Source organism: Melospiza melodia, chromosome 24, assembly GCF_035770615.1.
Source record: "Melospiza melodia melodia isolate bMelMel2 chromosome 24, bMelMel2.pri, whole genome shotgun sequence".
NCBI classification, from domain to species: domain Eukaryota; kingdom Metazoa; phylum Chordata; class Aves; order Passeriformes; family Passerellidae; genus Melospiza; species Melospiza melodia.
The window spans coordinates 4898378-4918060 of record NC_086217.1 but is presented as its reverse complement, the minus strand read 5'-3'; the positions used below and the strand labels follow the sequence as shown (position 1 = coordinate 4918060).

The window sequence follows — 19683 nt, the reverse complement described above, 5'->3', positions numbered from 1 at the left end:
CGTTAGGGTTGGGGTTATACATTCTGGTCCATTTGCATGTTGGAGTTAATTGTCCAATTACATCTTTAGCTGATGAAGTCCCATCCTGGTTTTTCTCTCTCCAGCCCACGGTGTTTGTGCTCTTGGGCTGAGATTTGGATCATTTGTCCTTGGTGCCCAGCTGGAGCAGGAATTGTTTTGTCTCTCTGCTCTGTGCACAGAGCTCACCATCCCCTCATATAAAGCCCAGACCCACACACTAAATCAACAGAGAATCGGAAAAATACAAAAGCTCTAAAATCTAGAAGCTGAGGCGGCAGGAGCAGCATGTGTGAGCAGGCTGTGTGTCCCCCCAGGTGCAGAGGCCGTTCCCAGCCCCGCTCCCGCCATGACGGACGCTGCGCGCGATGCCGGCCCCAGGCAGGCGGCGCCGGCGCGGCCGGACAAGCCGGCTGCCGACTTCGGCTACGTGGGCATCGATGCCATCCTGGAGCAGCTGAGGAGGAAAGCCATGAAACAGGGCTTCGAGTTCAACATCATGGTTGTGGGTGAGTTGTTCCCCCTGTGCTGTCATTGTGCCACCACAATGTTTGTCCCCTTTGGAGCCTCCTCAGGAGCAGCGCTGGGGGCTCTGCCTTGGCAGTCAGCAAACCCTGCTCTCAAGGAGCTAGCCTGGGGTCAGCTGGGGTTAAAGTTGTCTATGTGACGTGGTCCTCATCCTCCTGCATCTTGGGGTGCATTGTCCATAGCACATCCCAGAGGAAAGCACCTCGAGGGGCTTTCAGAGGAAGGAGCCTCGTCAGGGCTCACAAGAGCTCCCTGGACAGCTCTCCTGGAAGTCCTGCCCTGGTTTGAGCTGTCAGAGGCAGATTTAAGGGCTCAAGGGGCTGCACTGCTGCTGCTATTCCAGAACCCTCATCCCTGCTGGTACCTCCAGCAATTTGGGTAAAATTCCTGTTTGGGATTTTTTTTTTTTTTTTGTATTCAGGCAGCCCTGCTACAAGTACCAGGGAAGAAATGCCAAAAGCAGTGATTTACTGATGGAAATGAAGAGCAGCAGGAGGGGTTTGCATAGCTCTGTCATTTGGCTTCTTTAGGGACCTGCATGGTGTCCCAGGGAGTGTCCACATGCAAGGAGGGAGGGCTGGAGGCTTGTGTGCCCAAATCCTGCTGCCCACAAGCTCCTGCTTGTTAGCTCTCCTGGGCTAATGACACTGGCTGCATCACTGCTGCTCTGGCTGCAGCTTCAGGGTCTGTGCTCCTGCAGCTCCCAAGCCCCCAAAACCAGGGATGGCACAGCCACTGACCTGCAAAATGCTGGAGATCTGGGCAGGCACTGTGGGACACCAGCCAAGGGGAAAAGGGAAAAGAAATGAGGCTTTTCTGCTCTTTTCCAGCTTTTAATATCTGACCTGGTGCTATGGAGCCCTTGTGTGAGCTTGTGCTCCCTGGGGCTGGGCTGGTTAGGTGGCAGCTCTCCCTGCCTGTGTCTGCCAGGGGAGCTGCAGGGGCATGTGGGGAGTAAATCCCAGGCAGTGACCATGGTGTGGTGATGGGGCCTCACCATCCCTTGTCCTCTTGGGAGGAGCTGTGTAAGGCTGCAGGTGTGATGGACATGCCTGGGGTTGTGGAGGGGTCTGATCCAGAGTTTTTGCTAATTCTGTTAAAGATTTCAGCAAGCTCTGTGGGTGCTCAGCCTTTCCCTTGTGATACTTTCATTCCCTCTGCAGGGAAGGTTCCCTGGGCTGGGTGATCACAGCAAGGTTGGTCAGTGCATGACTGTCAGAACCCTGCATGCTGGGAATTTTAGACTTTCTGTGTTAAAAGGCCCAGACCCTCAAAAGAGCACTACAATTGACCTGAGGCCGTGGAGAAAGCTTCCAAAAAACCAGAACCAGTTCTTGGGAGGTGTGTTAAGAAACACCTCTGCTGCAAACAGAGGAATCACTGCACTGGTCCTGGGAGCCTGAAAGAGAGATTACCTGTGCTGAGCTCCCATTTTCCTGCTGGAGGAGGCTCCCATCCCTCCAGGAGCAGACTGTGCTGCCTCAGCATCTCAGCAGTGTGCTGTGCAGATGGGGAGGGATGTTCAGGAGCAGCTCTGCCTTGGCAGCACTGTGTGTGGTATGGAGGCCTGTGCTGCAGCGTGCCTGGAAAACATTGTTCTGCCCTTGGCAGGAGCTGGGCTGGCTGTTTACAGGCTGGGAATTCAGGGCAGCATAAACAAGTGGAGCTCTGGCCCTCCCAGAAGATGCAGGAGGAGCAGCACCTCGGGGCAGGGGCAGCTGCCAGCCCTCATCCTGCTGTGCCTCCTAGGGATAGATTTAGCTCCATCACACCCATCCAGCCTCAACTGTGAGTCCTTGAGCTGGAATTGATCCAATCTCTGTCTTACAGGAGGGAGTTGAGGACTGAGCATCACTGCCATTGTGGTCACTCCTCACTGTGTCCCTGTGATGGGGCTTTGTGAAAACCCCACTGTAGCAAGGTTCCCATTCAAAAGGGTTTCACAATCCCAGCCAGAGCTGAGAGGGGGCTGCAGGCTGTGGTCAGCTTAGTCCCTTGTCCTCTGAAGTTGCAGAGATGAAGAGGAATGTCTGAACTTTTAAAAATCCCAACCCCAAAGCACAAATTTTGCATTCAGTTTTCTGTGCAAAGCAGCTGGAAGGAGAGCAGAGGTGGCCAGGCTCAGCTGTGATTTTCCCACTGGATTCCAGCTGTGGGAAAGGCAGTGGGCTGCACACCAGGGCTGATGGAAGGGAGCTCTGCCCTGTGCTCAGCTGCCTGTGTCACAGCCTTAGGGTCCCCAGCTGCACCCCAGTGTGGCTCAGTGAGGTCACCCTGTGCCTGTGGTGCCAATGGGGCATCACATCCTGGCTGCTGGTGGCTCTCACCTCTGGTCCCTTTCCAGCAGTGCAGCTGCAGCAGCTTGGACAGACACAAAGAGACCCACTCTGGCAGTGTGTCACCCTGATTTCACCTGTCCCCAGTGTGTCACTTCCCCTCTTTCCCTCTCCCATTTAATGGTGAGCAGTGGTGCAGTGAGAGCTCTGTTTTGGCTCTGCATGCCCAGCTCCAGGCCTGTTAGTGCTTTGCCCTGTGGTTTTAGGCAGCAGAGGACTGGGAGCACTTCCCCCAGCCTGGGCCATGTGTTTCTTACTGCCCAGCAGTGACAGTGACAGTCAAAGGGAGTTTTTATGTGCTGGATTGCAGCCATTGGTGATGTTGCAAACTCAGCTGTAAAATTGCTGTTTGATCAGGGAGTGAGGTGATGCCAGGAGGTGATGCTGGTTGGTCCTACCATTGACTTTGGCAGCCTGGATGGTCCAAGACCCTGAAGGATGTGGGTGAAACCCTTGCTGACTCTGCTCAGGGACACTCTGTGGGACAAGGGACATGCTGGTGGCAATGCCATGATAGTTGGCTGTAACATCTTGGCAGAATGGGGCCATTGGGTCCCCGTGGTGTGTGCAAGATCTCTGCAGTGTTTGCAGGGGGCCCTGGCTTTTGAGGAGTTATTTTTTTTCTGCTCCCTGGGTTTTGAAGAGTTAATTCTGTTTTCTGCACTCTGGAAAAATTGTTCTCCAAGCTCATGGGACAACTTTTCCTGGAGAGTCAGGAGCTGCTGCTGTCCTTTCCACACAGGTCAGCGTCAGCTCTGGGATATAAAGCATGAAAATGTTTTTCTAAAAGCTGTTTTTACAAAGTTGTGGAATCTCATGTGCTTCTTGGGCTGTTGTTTGTGGGATTCAGAGAAGCTCCTGGCATGGACCTGTGTCTGTGCAGCCAGCTGGGTGATTGCAGCACAGTCTGTCAGGGAAGCAGCAGCAGATGCAGCAGGCCTGAGGTTTGCAGGATTGTTGCTGCTGTTAGTCCTGTCCAGATAAAGGCTTGCCAAGCTGCTCCACAGCCCTCCCTGTGGAACTGGGCAGAGCAGACTGCAGGAGAGTAAAGGCACGCTTGGGATGGTTTTCCTGGGGTTCTCTGGTCCCCATGCCCTGCTCAGCATCACCACAGCCTTTCAAACATCCCCAGCACTGTCTGCCTGTCCTTGGGGTTGCTGGGGTTTTGCCTGGATGCAGGGAACCAGCTCTTGGTTTGCTGCTTTGGAGCCAGGGAGGGGCTTTGCTACCTGCAGCATCCTCCTGGCTGGGCTGGCCTGGAGCTCCTTGGCCTGGGGGAGCTGCAGGGAAGCAGCTGCTCCTCATCCCTCCCTCCTTCCCTCCATCCCATCTGGTGCAGGCTGGGTCTGTCAGCAGCCCCATCCCCTGGCCCCTGCCAGAGCAGGGAGTGCTGACTCTGGGTTATCCTGCTCTCTTCCAGGTCAGAGTGGCTTGGGGAAATCCACGTTAATCAACACTCTCTTCAAATCCAAGATCAGCCGGAAATCTGTACAGCCAACTGCTGAGGAGAGGATCCCCAAGACCATTGAAATCAAATCCATCACTCATGGTGAGGCCCTGCAGGTCCCACCTGCTGCTTTGGCTTTAGGTCCTGCTCTGCCTTGTGTCTCTGGGGATTCACAGAGTTTTGAACCTCCATAAACCTCCACTCTTATCTTTCTAAATGGGGTTTTGCCATCCATAGATGCTTGCAGGGCTGAGAAAACATCTGTTTTTTATTTATTCATCAGCACTGAGTTAATTGTGTTGGAAGGGGCTGTGGGAGTGGCATTTCAGGGTGGATATGGGGCTGGATCCCTTTGGATGGCTGATTTGTGCCTCTGAGGAGCTGTGAAGGTGCATTTCTCCCCTGGGAGCAAGCTCCAGCCCTGCACTGATTTTGGGAGGGTGGGTTTGGCCAGAGCACCCCTCAGCACTGCCCTCACACAGCAGCTTTGCTCTCTTGCAGAGATTGAGGAGAAGGGAGTGCGCATGAAGCTGACGGTCATCGACACGCCGGGCTTTGGGGACCACATCAACAACGAGAACTGGTGAGCTGCCCCTCTGCCCTGGGTCAGGGGGAGGCCAGGGCACCCCCAGCACCCCCTGAGCCCGTGCCCAGGGCTGGAGCCTGGTGCTGTGCCCCCCTGCTCCGTGGGCAGCAGGAGGGAGGTTGTTGTGGCGGCAGAGCAGTGCCATGCTCCCCGTCAGAGCCACAAACATCCTGCTGTTCCAGGCATGAGACAACCTTTGTTTGTGCCTGGGAGCAGCTGTGTGCCAGCAGGGCCAGTCCCCAGACTCTGCTCATGTGGCTCTGGAGGCTGAACTCTGCCTGGCATCCCTGGCACAGTGTCTGGCTCTGACCTTGTCCCCACCACCAGCTGGGCTGGGCTTGTGGGCTTTGATTCTGCTCTTGCTCCTGTGGTGTGGCCCCCTGCAAGGAGCCAGGGCCGTGCTGCTCCACATCCAGGTCTAGGAGGAGAGAAGGGAGCAATTTTAGGCACTTGCTTGTCTAAAGCAGCCAGTAAATCCCCTCCTGCAGCAGTGTGTGGAGCTGCTAAGCAGTGAACACCTGAGGTTTGTGATTTAGGAGGTGCTGAACATCCCAGAGTGAGCAGTCCAGGTCCCTCACACCACCCTGTGTTGCCCTCTCTCTGCAGCTGGCAGCCCATCATGAAGTTCATCAATGACCAGTATGAGAAGTACCTGCAGGAGGAGATCAACATCAACAGGAAGAAGCAGATCCCTGACACGAGGGTGCACTGCTGTATTTATTTCATCCCAGCCACGGGCCACTCGTACGTACCCTGCTGTCCCTGCTCCCCTCAGCCCTCAGGGCACTTCTGCCCAGGATCCTCCCATGGGTTTTGGGGCTTGAGGAGCTCCAGGACAGCTTGAAGCCATCCTCAGGAGGCCTTGCAATAACACAGCAGAGCTGCTGTACCCCAGAGAAATGAGGTGTTTCCTCTTCTGAAGGGCCATGAAATCCTCTCTGAGCTCCTGGGAGCTGCTGCCTTTGCTCTGGTCACTTTGCTTGCTCAACCAAGGATGGAACCAGGTCTCAAATTGGATGGAGAGGCTACTTTTGCAAGCAGAACATTAATTTTTTTTTTCTTTGTAAAGGGAGAAGCCAGTTTTCCTTGTGCTTCCAAGGCAGTGAACACCCTCACCCCATAAGGGTATTTTCTAGGTTGTTTGACTAGTCTGCAAGAGGGATGCTGTTTATTCAGCCCAGAGTTCTCCTGGCTCTGGCACTTCTCAAGTGACAACATCAAAAGGCCCAGATCTTGCTCTATTTTTTTTTTCCTTTTCTATTTTCTTTTTTTCCCCCCTCCTAGGCACACAGCCCACCCTGAAAATCTGGGGCACTTAAAATGTCTTGAAAAATGTGACTTAAAGTATCACAACAGAAAACGAGACCTAAGTTTCCTTTTGATTTGTGTCAATTCCTTCCACTTCTGGCTCTGTCTGCATTGGGGATGTTTTTGGGTCTGTTTTCAAAAGTAAACTTAAGCCTCCAGCACTGCATTAATGTCAGCCTTTTCCACTTCCCCATGTGGAGATTTATTCCAATAGAAAAGACTTTGTTTTGCTTCTGTCAGTGGGTAGACCAAAAATGCATCCTTCACTGGAATAAAATGCCTGCATGGGCCAGAAATGCCCCTCTTGTGTAACTGATCAGGAGCAGAGGGGCTGATGAAACATTTATGGTTGAATACAATAAAACAGAGAAGCTTTCAAAGGGAAAAGACATTTTTAGGCCAGTCTAACATGTTGGTCCCACTAATCTCAGCCCAGATCTGCAGCCCCTGCCTCGGCAGGTCTGACTCGCAGCTTTAGCTGTGCTCCAGCTTTTCCTCACCCCTCTGGCTGTTTAACTCTTAAAGAGCAGGTCTGATGCTCAGAGGGGGGGTGTGCTGGGTGCCTGGCAGTGCAGGCAGGGATGTGGAGCCCCACTCTGTGTCCCCTGGTGGAGCCTCTCCAGCCGCGCTCTGGTTTCTCTCACCCGCCGGCCAACAGCAATTGTGTGGATTTTCAGCTGCTTTTTTTCCTTCTCTCCAGTGAACATGTGTTTCCAATATCTGAGTGAGCCCAGCAGTTGGGGGCTGTTGTTGCTGAGCCCTGTGCTGATCCTCTTTCCCTGCAGGCTGAGAGCCTGGCTGGGGCTGTCCCCACTGTCACTGGCTCACCCGTCCCCTCCTGCCACCTGAGGGACAAACCCCACTGGGATGGGAAATTTTGCTTCTCTGAGAGCTCATGCAGGAATTGGGGTTCCTCTCTGCTCTCTTGTGAAGTCCAAATTATGTTTTTCATCATTGTGGACAGGCTTTCCCCAGCAAAGGGTGATGTGGCCTCCTCTCCTGCAGGGTGGAGCTGCTGTGACCGTGCTGTAGCAGAGGATCCTGTGGGGGAGCCTTGTCCTGGGGTTGTCACACCCAGCTGGGTGCAGGTTTGTGCCCTGGCTGAGGCAGCAGGTCCATGGTCCCTTGCAGCAGGGTATGGGAAGGGCATTGAGGTCCTTGGCATGGCTGGGAATGGCACAGAACTCCCTGTGCAGCTGGGTGAAGCCTGCCAGGGCACTGGGTGAGAGCTTGCTTTTTGCTAGATAAAAAGGAGTGAGAGATAAAAAAAAACCCAACAAAGTTGGTGCAGAGATCTGGAGGCAGGAGCAGAGGATTGCTTGGCTCAGTTTCAGTCTGGCCCTCCCATCCAGGCAGCTCCAGGGTTCATCAGCAGAGAAGTTTCTGCTGCATGAGGGAGCTCACAAGGGAGCTCAGGACAGGCTTTGCAGCCCAGGCAGTTCACACACAGCCTGTAACACTCCCATGTACCCATGAAGGCTGAGGATGGTGCTGCCGGGGGCTTCCAGCTGCAGCTGCACAGGCTGGGCCCTGCCAGCCAATAAATATCCCTGCTGTGACCCCTGCAAAGCTCAGTTCAGCTCAGGAGTGGCTCTGGAACTCTGCCTGGCCCCATCAGCACTTCTGTCAGGGCTGGTGGCTCAGGAACTGCCACCCACTCCCTCTTTCCCCTCTGGCTGCCCCTCTCAGGTGCCCAGCAGCTCCCTGGAGCAGGTGATTGGGCTGGGCAGCTGCTGGGTCCTCACTGGTGTTTGCTTAACACACAGCTCAAATTCCTGCTGTTAGTTTGGTCTGGGGCACAACCAAAAGGAAATAACTTCACAGCTCACTGTGGATTTTGATTCCTGTAACAGCATTTCAGTGGAAGCAGCAGGAATGAGCCTGTGCTTAGATCCTGTCTGTGCACAGTGGCAGAAATAAAAATGTGTGTCCTGGGCACCACAGTGTGTGCCCAGCCCTGGCAAGGTGTGCCCAGCTCACAGCCTCCTCCAAGCCCACAGCAGGAGGGGATGAAGGAACAACCAGCAGCACCTGGAGTGGTTTGAGCCCATGCTGCACTGTCAGAGCATCAGGGGGTGGGATGGTGGGGATGGACAGAGACCAGAGATCTCTGCAGCCAGGACTGGAACTTGGGGTTCATTGCAAAGGGCCTGGGTGCAGGGCCCTGCTGGGAGCTGCAGCCACAGCTCAGGGCAGGAATGAGAGAAGAGAAGGGGAGAGAGGGTGAGAGAGTAAAAGGGTAAGAGAGTAATAGGCAAGAGAGTGAGGTTCCCATTCCAATACAATAAATCTTCTTCTGTGTTGAATATTCTGATTCTCACTAACCAATCTAGTACAAGATACAAACCCTATAGCATTTACATACAGCCTATAAGAATCATTACATCACCATACTGTGTTACATTTTAAACCCTAAAAACTCCTCTTTGGGCCCCTTCTGCCAAGCTGTAGGGTCTGCTCTGACCCTTGGGCCTGTCTGCAAGCAGAGGGTGTTGTTCCATCAAAAGGGAATTACCTTCAGCTGGCCACACCATTGTTTGCCAGTTGTTCAGTAACTGAGGTATCTCAAAGCTTGCTTTCATTTCAATCTCACTTATAGTTTCTATGTTCTCAAAATCTTTTGCCAGACAATCATATTGATAAGGCCTTCCTGTTTCATCTTCCCCAACACTGCACCTCCTGCTCCAGCCCATCCACTCCCCTTTGAGCTCCTCCACCCCTCCCAGCAAAGCCCAAAATGTGTTTGTTGTAAGTTAATAATATCAGAGACCATTTGGAGAAGGGAAAGAAAATAGATTTGGGTTTTTTTTTTTTTGAGCCTTCTATTCTCTTCTGTGATGTGCTTGGAGCAAACAGCACTTGTCACCACCTTAATCCATGGTGTCTTCACATGAATGTGATGTGTAGCTGCAGGCAGGCATTGTTCTTGGTGAAAAGCTTCGCTTCCTTTTACATAATTAAAGTTTTGGGGGAGCTACCTACCTAGCAGGAGTTGATAGGATATCTAGAAACTTGCAGAAAACCCTAAAAACAGAGTTTTGAGAGCAGAAAGTTTTGTCAGAGGTGCCTGGGTGCAGATGGACAAGGTCACTGTGCCTGGGGGATGCTGCTGGACACAGCAGGGGTGTGGGCAGGCACTGTGGCATCCTCAGCATCCTCCAGATGTGTGAGGGATCTGAGGGATGGAACTGAGCCTTTAACATGTAGATTTTGCTGAAAACTCTAATGTCTGCCTGATTGTGGATTCATGCTCTGTATGCATCCTGGTCTTTAAAGGAAAAGCTGATGAAAGAGGCAGGAACACAGGCTCAGTGGGGAAGAAGCTTTTAGAGGAGAAAAATTGTTTGGAAAATAGCAAAGAGAGAGGAGGGGAAAGAATTCTGCTGGGAAAGGAGCATTGCTGCATTACTTCCTTGGAGGTCTGGGAAATACATTATGCAGAGCTCCAAACAATGTTTGCCAGCAGCAAGTCAGCTTAGATGTGTCCATGGGGGGTTCCTTGTGGGTTTTTTCTATTCCTTTTTCCCTTTAATAGCCAAAATCTCTCTTTGCTGGGGCCCAGGGTGATCTGTGACCCTGTGTTTGTGTTAGGACCTCGTTTGTCCCTGTGCTAATGATGTGCTCAGGGCTGTGTGTGTTGGTGTGTGAGGACAGGATCCACCTGGCTCCATCCCTGGGAGAGGGGATGACCAGGGCAGGGTTCAGCTGGGTCACCACTGCTGGCTGCTCTGGGGCACCCCTGAGCTGCTGTTTTCAGTCAGCTGGAGCTGAGTGGGTCTCAGGGGCTGAATGGAGCCAGGCAGAGGTGTCCCTGTGGGATGGGGACACTGCCTGGTGGCTGCTGAGGGGCAGGATCAGTCCCTTCCCCTCTGCACTCCTGTGGCTGGCTCTGCAGGGGTCTCTGAGCCCTTTGTGGGCCACAGGGAGACCATGGAGGGGCTTGGCAGTGGGTGCTCTCTTGGCCCTTCAGTGAGGGCTCATTTCAAAGGTGATCCTTGACCCTGGGGCCTCCAGGTTTCCTTTTCAAGGCAGCACCTACTCAACTGTGCTGCATGTCCCCATCTCCTTCAGAGCCACCAAGGGAGACCTGCAGCACCTGGAGGTGTCCCAAGGAGGGTTTACTTCTGGTCTGGGACCCCCAGTAGTTCAAACACCTTCAGGGGATGATGGCCAGGTGCCCTCATTGCTGTCTGCAGCCTTGATGTGGAAGTGGAGCTGTCAGCAGGGAGGGATTTCCCAAGGCACTGATCACTGGGGTTATGCAATCCCTGCAGCTTTCCTCTGCTGAGACTTTTGTTGTAGAGATTTTCTGACATTTTTGCCCTCTGGAACAAGCAGCATCTCTTCTGTGAGCCCCTGGAGAATGTCCAGAGCTTTTTTTAATCCCAGCTGATGAATGTGAGAGGCACTCCCAGCTTGTGCATAACCACAGACTTTAGGGTTTGCTTTAAGTAAACCCTTTCTTACAACCTTTCTGTATGACCCTTTGAAAGAAATCTAGAGACCAATATGAATCACAGATTGTTGTGTGACATTGATGGAGAACTTAAAGGCTCCCTACATCAAAATCCTGTGCAGGCATATGATAAAACTTCAGCATCGTTTTCTGGATAAAAAAATATATATCTGGATATATCACTTTGAACAACATAAATATTTTGCAAAATATTAATTTACATTTTATTGCTTTTGTACCACCAGTGTAACAGGTGCTTCCAAATACTCTGGGAGCAAATGATGAAGCAGATATTAATTGAGATATGTAGAAATACTCTCAGTAAGTTGTCCCAAGCAACTGGTGCTCAGCACAGGGGGAATGAGAGCAGGGATGGTCTCACCTGTGGCCATTTGCACATTGTGCTGTCCCTGGATGGTTGGTGACAGCTTGGACAGAGCTGGAGCAGGTTAGGATTTGATTTGCAGTGCCCTGCTCTCATCCCAGCCCCACCAAGGACACCAGGAGCTCTGGGCAAGTTCCTGCAGTCCTCTGTGGCCCTGCAGAGATAAAAGCCCTCTGCCACTTCACGGGGCTTTGTGAGGGCTCACAGCCGATAGCGGCAGCTTTGAAAGGGAAATGTTTAAAGTGCTTTCAAACCCTCTTTACTCGTCCTATCTGAAAGGAAACGATTCCCTCTCTGTCTGCTCTTTGAATGCCTCTCCCTGCCAGGGGATTGCAGCAGCAAATCTGCTTTTTCCTGCCGTTCTCCAGAAGTGCAAATCCCCTTTTTCCTGCTGTTTTCAAATCCCTTTTTTCCTGCTGTTTTCCAGGCTGCGGCCGTTGGACATCGAGTTCATGAAGCGCCTGAGCAAAGTGGTCAACATCGTGCCGGTGATCGCCAAAGCCGACACGCTGACGCTGGAGGAGAGGGACTACTTCAAACAGCGGGTAAGGGGCTGCTGCCCCTTCCCTGGGCTCCCCTCTAGGCTGGCCCATCCCCTGGTGCCCCTTGCCCCCCTCGTGGCTCTCCTGGCAGGGCTGTGCAGGCAGGGCCTGGCCCCGAGCCCAGCGCATTCCTCCGGCTGCAGCTCGGAGCGATCCCGCGTGGCCGCAGGGTAGGCCTGCTCTCCAAGCACTTCCTTGTGTTTCTCTTGGATCTTTGTCAGTGCAGGATAAGTTTGGAGCTGTAGGCTTGCTTCTCCCGCCTCCTTTGTTGTTGTTGTTGTTGTTGTTATTTTCAGGCTGGTTTCTGTTATTTTGGGAGGTTGATGCACGTAGGGGCTGGAAAAGCCTCCCTGTGCAGTGTCGTGCACTGATACAGGGACCAGTAAAAACGTGTGGGTTTGCTGAGCTCAGCTGGGTGAGGTGAGGAGGGAAGCAAGGTATGAAATTCCCGTGGTTGGCTCTCTGAATCCACAGCAAGGCATGGGCTGTGCTCTCAGAGGTGGAGGTGGTCCATTTGGGGGTTTGGTAAGAGATTGTAAATCCGTTTCTGTGGGTGGTGGATGTGGCTGCAGGTGTGAGGGCCTCAGCATTCCCTGCACAAGTAAAAACCACCAAGCTCCTTGATCCATGAGTCTGACCTGGGAGAAGTAAAGGGAAAGAGAATCTTGCCAAAAGGGTGGGTTTAGGGGCCACTCTCTGGTTATGGACAGCTTAGCCAGGGGTGGTTCATGCCCCCTTGCAGGAGAGGGTGAGCTGCACCTTCCCACACCAGTGGGAGCCTCTCCTTCCCAGTTCTTAATGAGCAGCATCAGACACTGAAATACCCAGTCTGGTTTTGGGGGCAGTTCCAAACTCTCCAAGCAATTTCCTTGGTTAGAGGCTGCCAGGGAATGGAGCTGAGGGGTGGCCCAGGCTGGGCTCCCTTGGCTTGTCAGGCTGTTTGCACAGAGCTCTGCAAGGGGCAGGTGAGGGGACACAGAGGGGTGAGTCCATGGTGCCACATCTGCTCTCTGGGGTGGCTTCTGCAGGCTGCTGGCTCCATTCAGAGGTCACCAGTGCACACATCCCTGTGTCTGTAGGTGACTGGCTGGCTCTGGCACTACAAAGTCAGTCTGGGACCTCAGATGTCACCTGGGCACCCTTGGCTGCTGATACCATGGGCACAGTGCCTGGCTCTGCTGCTCTGCACTGGCTCAGCACAGGACGAGCTCACCCTCTCTCTGATTGCTTCCTGATTATAACCAGACCTCCCAAATCCTTTCAGATGGAGGGAGAGCATGTCACCACATGGTGTGTTTGCTCCCAGCAGATGAGAGGACAGGAAATCAGGCCAGCTGGGCACAGGCTGGGACCTTTTCCACTCATTCATTCCAGTGTGCTTCCAAAAGCAGAGCCCTGTGTGCCTCTGGGGTGTAGCCTGGTTCAGTGAGGTGGTAGATTTTGGGTTTGGAGATGTGAAGCCCCAGCCTGGCTGCAGGTTGGTGCCAGTGCTGTGCTGAGGGAGTGGAATGTGCTCCCTGGAGTTGGCTTTGTTGGGTTGTTGCCCTAAACTCAGTGTGGGGGTTTGGTGAGGGTGGGAGGCTTGGCTGGGGGCATCCCCTGGGCTGGATCCTCTCCTCTGCCAGCCTGCACTGAAGGACTGGGGTGGAGCTATTGCCATAGGAAGTGCTGGGAGCTGCTGCCAGCCTGGGTTGGGGTTTGCAGCATTTTAGGAGGAGGTTGATCCTTCAAACTCCCTGTGAGCTGAGCCTCCACCCAGGAATCAGATTCCAGCATCTCTTGGCCTTGCACAGAGGCAAAGTCCTTAGAGTCTGCCCTTCCAAGCTGTGTCCTTGTCCCTCCAGATCAAGTTCCATTTCCAAGGAGTGTAAACAAACAGCAGAGAGCAGCTTTTCACCTTTGTGTTACAAGCCTGGCAGCTGTTCCCCTTTGCTTAGGCAGCTTGTCTTGTCTTGTTTGTCTTTTCCAATCCCCAAACAATATCCAGCTCATGTAACTTCATCTCCCTCTCTGCCTGAGCCGTGTCTTTGGCACCAGGTTCTTGCAGAGGTTGCAGGGCAGGCTCTTGGTGGGTGTGTGGCACAAATCTCTGTCCCCAAAGGGGGCTGTGTTTAGGATGGAGAGGGAGATGCTGCTGCTGGGACTGGTGGGCATCACTCGGAGACCCTTTTGGGAGCATCTCCTGTGCCTGCCTGTCCTTCACCCATGCCTGTGCTCTTCCCTCCTAGATAATGGCTGATCTCCTGGCCAATGGCATCGATGTGTACCCCCAGAAGGAGTTTGATGAGGACTCTGAAGATCGGCTGGTGAACGAGAAATTCCGGGTCAGTGCCTGGGACAGACCTGCAGCTCCAGGGCTGGCCATGACCTGGGGTTCCCTTCCCAAAGGCTCTGTTGTGTTCCCAAAGCTGCTGTGCCCTGTCCATGGGGTCTGCCCTGCAGCAGGGATCCTGCCAGAGCTCAGGGCAGGGGTGGAAGGAGGGTGGGGAAGGTGTCCTGTCCATGCTCCATCCCCATCTCCACCCTGCCAGGTGTGTCGTAGACATCTTTTATGAAAAATCCTTTCCTTAGGATTTTTCCTCCTGAGAAGCTGAGAGGCCTCAGGAACAAAATATAAACAATGATTATCTGCTGCTATGGAATGCAACAGGTAGATTTTTGATTGGCCCATGTTGGATGTTTCTAATTAATGGCCAATCACAGTCAGCTGGCTCAGACAGAGTCTGACACAGCTGCTTTTGTTATCATTCCTTCCTATGCTGTTCTTAGCCAGCCTTCTGATGAAATCCCTTCAGTATAGTTTTAGTATAATATATATCATAAAATAATCAATCAATCCTTCTGGAACATGGAGTCAGATCCTCATCTCTTCCCTCAGCCTCAGACCCCTGTGAACACTGCCACACCAGGTGCCCTCACAGAGGGTCCATGGCCCCTTGCCCTGCCCCAGGCTCAGGGAGCAGAGGTGCCTGCCCATCCCTGGCTAGGGCAGCAGCCTTCCCAGCACTGGGATGGAATTTCACCTCTAGGGTGCCTGCTGATAGCAATTCCACACTGCAGGAATCAGCCAGCAATTTTTTGGCACATTAAAGTGGATTAGACAAATGTGTGGAAGAAAAATAGCTTTTAGGGACTCTGAAGTTCAAAGACACCAACTTGGATCAGGAAATGAGTTGGCCACAGGTTGCTGGGGGCAATTCCCAGGGAGGTTTTGGGACACCTTTGCTCAGCTGTACCTGGTGCCTGCCAATGGGGGACTGGACTAGGCTGGGTTTGGGCTGGTTTTAGGCTGGGCACATGTGCAGGAGATGCTGGTACCCAGTCCTGGGCTGCCTGTGGGCCCTGGCAGACAGCACTGCTCAGGAACATCAGGGGCAAACCAGCTCATCCCATGAAACCCCCCTGGAAGCAGGAGGATGTAGGACTTTGCTCACTGGTTTGGTTTCCTGAGCAGTTCTCAGAAGAAATCACTGCCTTGTTTTTCTCTTTGCACAGGAAATGATCCCATTTGCAGTGGTGGGCAGTGACCAGGAGTACCAGGTGAATGGAAGAAGAATCCTTGGGAGGAAGACCAAGTGGGGCACCATTGAAGGTACCTGAGCCCACCTCCCTGCCCTAATATATAAAGTCCAAAACCAGCAGTAGAAATTGAAATGGATGTGCTGCTTCCCTGTCCCTCCAAAAAAGGATAATTTTCCTCGTGTTTGAGGACTGGAAACACCTTGGCCATTGCTCCTGTGCTGGATTCCTGGGCCTTTGTGTGCCTTGGGGGGCTGCTGAGTGCTGGAGGGGACATTCCCGGGGGTCTCATGGCCTGCCTTGTGCTTCTTGCACAGCTAATTGCCTGATGGCAGGATTTGAGGGCACACCAGTGACATCCCCATGTCTCAAGCCCCTGCTAGAACCTTCCCCTGGCATCTGTACCCTCCACCATGCCTTTGGTTGGTGCCCTTGTGGGATCTCTTCCCTCTTCTATCTCCCATCTCCATCTCCCTTTTTTCCTCCCCCATTTTACAATCATGGTTTAAAGGCTAGATGAAAGCTCCTGGCTCCAGCACATCCACACATTTCCCTGTTGCTGGTTTCTGGCAGCCAGCTGGCTCATCTCCAGTGCCACCCCTCTCATCTTCCTCCCCTTCACTTCACAGGTTCCTCTCATTTACAAGTCTTTTTAATAGGAATCCTGTGTTGAGGGATGGTTTAACAGAGCTGCCAGGAAAATCGGTGTATTTTGAAGCTCTGCTGCCCTCTTGTGCTGTATCCTGAACATTCTGAGTTCAGTGGGATTCATTAAACCCTCACCTTCCCCTTGTGAAGGCATCTGCCTTCTGCACAGGGAGACCCCCAGGACACAGCCATGGCCACAGGCAGCCTTTGCAGAGTAGTTGTTGGTTGTGTTTTGCCATTTCTGCCTGATGTTTAATAGTTAGACTCAATGATCTTAGAGGTCTTCTCCAGCATAAAGGATTCTGCTATTTTATGTACAGGATTTTTGGGATAAAAAAACCAATTAAAAAGGCATTTTTCCTCTAAATTGAGTGAAATTAGAGGTAAAATAGCAGCTGTCAGGCTGATTGTGGTGGAGCAGCACCCCTTGGTTTTTCCCTATTGCAAGCACTCCTCCTCCTGCCAGCAGAGGCCCTTGGCAGCAGGAGTTCCTGTCCTTGCACAGCCCTCACAGTGTGCCTGGGGTTCTGCAGGATGCTCATGGCTGAGCTACAGATGAAACTTCAGTGGAGAGCTCACCACAGCCCTCCCCCTGTCTTGCTTGGGGTTCTGGGGGTGCTGCTGGGAGCTCCTCGTTGGTGGGACCCTGGGAAGGGCTGTGGGTGCTGTCAGACCTCACCAGGGCTGAGCTTTCCAGCAGCAAAGAGGACTCCTGAGTCCTGCACTTGTACCCTGGGCTTTCAGAGCCCAGCTGAGCCCCCCACACCCTGGGGAAGCCCCCAGGTGCTGCTGCCCCAGGTGCTGCCATGGGGGCTCACTGATGGTTTCTGTCTCTCTTGCCAGTGGAGAACACAACACACTGTGAGTTCGCCTACCTGCGGGACCTCCTCATCAGGTCAGTGCCCTGTCCCCAGAGCCTTTGGTCACCAGGTGGCCTCCAGGGAAAGGGGACAGCCCAGCACAGCTTGAGGCAGCTGCTGCTGTGCTCTGCTGCTCCCTCCCTCCACCCATTGACCCTCCATCCCTGCCTTCCCTCCCGGCCCACGGCAAGGGGTGGCCCCACTCCTTGGGGGCTGAGTGCAGGGGGAGAGGGGCAGTGGAGGGGTCAGGACACACTCCAGGATTGCTGGCAGCGTGGCTCCAGCTTGCCTGCAAGCAGCTTCTGGCCTTAGTGGTCCCTCACCAGTGCCAGATCTCACCCCCAATTCAGAGGCATCACCCTTCACTGGGGTGTCACTGTGGGGTCTGGGTGAGGCTGGTCCCTCCTGAAAGAAGTGTCCCTGCTGTGGGGGAGAGGGAGGCTGAGCCCCCTGGGCTTGCTAGAGAGGGGACATTGGGCTCCTCCCCAGTGTGGCTGCAAAGCCAACTCTGCACAGGTGATCTGCTGCTGGCAGAGTTGTGTGGGGCTACAAAACCTCAGCCCAGGACTGGCAGGGTGGGGATCTCCCTGGGTGGGTGTTGTGCAGCCACAGGTCTGTGTCCCCAGGCACAAATGAAAGCTTCAGCTCCTGCTGCCCAATAATGCTGCCAATAATTGCCTTTACTTCCCTCCTGTGCCCTAAAGGAGGGAATTAACCTGCATTAACCAGCAAGGCAGGAGGGGACATCGGGCCTGGGGGTGTTTGGGGTGACATGGGCTGGTTTGATTGCTCCATCTCCCTTCCCTGCAGGACACACATGCAGAACATCAAGGATATTACCAGCAACATCCACTTTGAAGCCTACAGGGTGAAGAGGCTGAACGAGGGCCAGAGCTCTCTGTCCAACGGCGTGGCTGACAAGGAGCTGGTGGCCAACGAAATGTAACCGTCCCTCGCCGCAGCCAGGACCTCGCTCGCTCACGCTCGCTCTTTCTCCCCTCTCCCCCCTTTATTTTTATATAAATCCTCTGCCACTGTCCCTCTTGCCCTGCTCCCTGACCCCCTGCCATGTAAACTGACCAAATAACCAGACGTGGAGCGGGGTGGCCGCTCTCCCCCTGCTTTGTGCCATGAGTTTTGTGCTCAGCCCCCGGAGCGGCGTCCCTGGCCCGGGGTCCGTCCCTCTGTGCAGGCTGGGCTCTCACTTGCCCCCAGCTGTGGCCCCACAGCCACGCCAGGGGAGCAGATCTGTGGGGCCAGCAGGGCTGGGGTGCCCTGGGAGCCTTTGCAGCCCCTCCTCTCCGTCCATGGAAGGCGAGGGCTCCTCCAGGTGGATGGAGCCTTCAGAAGCGAGGTACGGTGGTATGAAGAGAGCAAGCCAGTGCCATCCTTGCCTCCTGCAGCCCTCTGGGAGCCACCAGCCCCCAAACCAGCCCCTGTACCCTGTCTACATGCAATAAACTGGGAGTGTTGAGGTGTCACCTCACCTGTCACCAACCCCTGGCCAGGCAGAGCGCCCTGCTTTGGGAGAAGTGCCTTTTAGACTGTGACCTTGCAATAGCGTGGGAGAGGGGAGGGAGGCTCTGCCTTGTCTGTCTCTGCAGCCTGCTCAAGGCTGTGAACCTCCACAGAGACTCTCATTCCCTCTCCCTCGGGCCAGAGCTGTGGCTGATGCCCTGGGAACACTTGTGTATTTATTTGTCACGCAGTTGGGTGGGTCCTTGTCCTCTGAAGGCTGCGAGTGTGTTTGTCCTGAGGGGGCTGAGCGTGGAACTTTGTCTCTGCAAAGCAGTGCTGGGAGACAGAGGGTTGTCCTGTGTGACCCTTGTGATTCTTGGGCTTTTCCCTACATCAGAGGAGGCTCTTGGGTAGCTGTAAATTCCTTTTCATTTCCTGGGTCCCCTGTGTGTCCAGGGAAGATGCTCCTGTTGTGCTGGTCCTTGTGCAGGGGGTCTGTGCATGTGCTGACCAAGCCCTGCAGCTGTGGGGGGAGCTGGGGGGTGTTTGTGGGTGCTGCTCCCCCTGCTCTGCCCCCAGACCCTTCTCTTTCTGTGTAAATCAGACCCTGCAAGCTTTAGGTAGCACTGTGACACAGGAGCAGGGTTTCCTGGAGCAAAGCTCTGCAGTCCTGCCCCTCTCCCCAGCTCCCCTTTGCCTTTCTGGTGTCCACCAGTCTCTAAAGGAAAAAAACTTCCTGCAAATCACCCATTTTGGGGGCACACACTGAAGTGGCAGCGTGTCCCATGCTCTAGCACTGTTGGCACCTGCAGAGCCCACGGGGGACAGAGCCTGGCTCAGCACAGGACGAGGGAGGAGGTTGCTCTCCCCTTGCTGGGGCTCCCCCCACACCCCCCCAGTAGCCAAAGGGGGGTGAATTGTGAGAATCCCTTCTCCCCTTCACTCACATCACCCCTCCACAGCAGCCCCACGGAGCTGTTGGGGAACAGCAACTCTCTACTTGCTGACTTGCTATATTTTAGCAAAAAACAACAACAAATGTATTAACTGAAAAAAAAAAATATTTCAAGTGTTAAAAAAAGACTGAAAGGGAAGGAAAAAACCTCTTGTGTGAGGCACTTCTGCAAATGCCATCTTAAACTTTTTTTTCCTCTAGTTGGTATCTCAAGCTGGGCCAAGCAAGACACGCCGCTTTCTCCTTTGTAACCTGACTTTTTTTTTTTTTGAAGGAAAAAAAAAAAAGAAAATAATACAATAAAAACCCCTTCATCCAGATCTATTAAAAATGGCCTTTTGGGGGTTATAAGCATTATGAAAATTTAGTCCATTTTTGTATAAATAATAGTGTTTATTATGTATTTCCCAAAATAAATGTTTCGAATGCAAATAGAAGGAGGCTTGTTTGGAAATGTCTGTTCCCAGCCTTGGTGTAATCATTGCTGTAGGGTTGAGGGTGATGGGAGAGTCCAGCCCCAAAACTGCCCTGTTTAGGGTGGAAGAGAATTCCTTGACACCAGCAGGGGGGTTATTTACAGACGGGGCTGCTGTGGAAAGTGCCTTGAGCTGTTTTATTTTCCAGCATCAGTCTCATT

At 53.4% G+C, this 19683-nt stretch overlaps 1 protein-coding gene across 4 annotated transcripts in view; it reads left to right on the top strand.

The window, feature by feature from the left end:
• Nucleotides 1-19483, top strand: part of SEPTIN9 (septin 9) — a 160773-nt gene extending 141290 nt beyond the window's left edge. For all 4 annotated transcript variants that reach the window (XM_063175466.1, XM_063175469.1, XM_063175468.1 and 1 more), the window contains 9 exons: nt 336-527; nt 4303-4431; nt 4831-4912; nt 5522-5659; nt 11492-11609; nt 13835-13930; nt 15102-15198; nt 16617-16668; nt 17444-19483. In XM_063175466.1, coding sequence (XP_063031536.1) covers nt 336-527; nt 4303-4431; nt 4831-4912; nt 5522-5659; nt 11492-11609; nt 13835-13930; nt 15102-15198; nt 16617-16668; nt 17444-17579 — 1040 coding nt within the window. In that variant the 3' untranslated portion in view covers nt 17580-19483. The remainder of the gene's footprint in view (nt 1-335; nt 528-4302; nt 4432-4830; nt 4913-5521; nt 5660-11491; nt 11610-13834; nt 13931-15101; nt 15199-16616; nt 16669-17443) is intronic.
• Nucleotides 19484-19683: the final 200 nt, after the last annotated feature.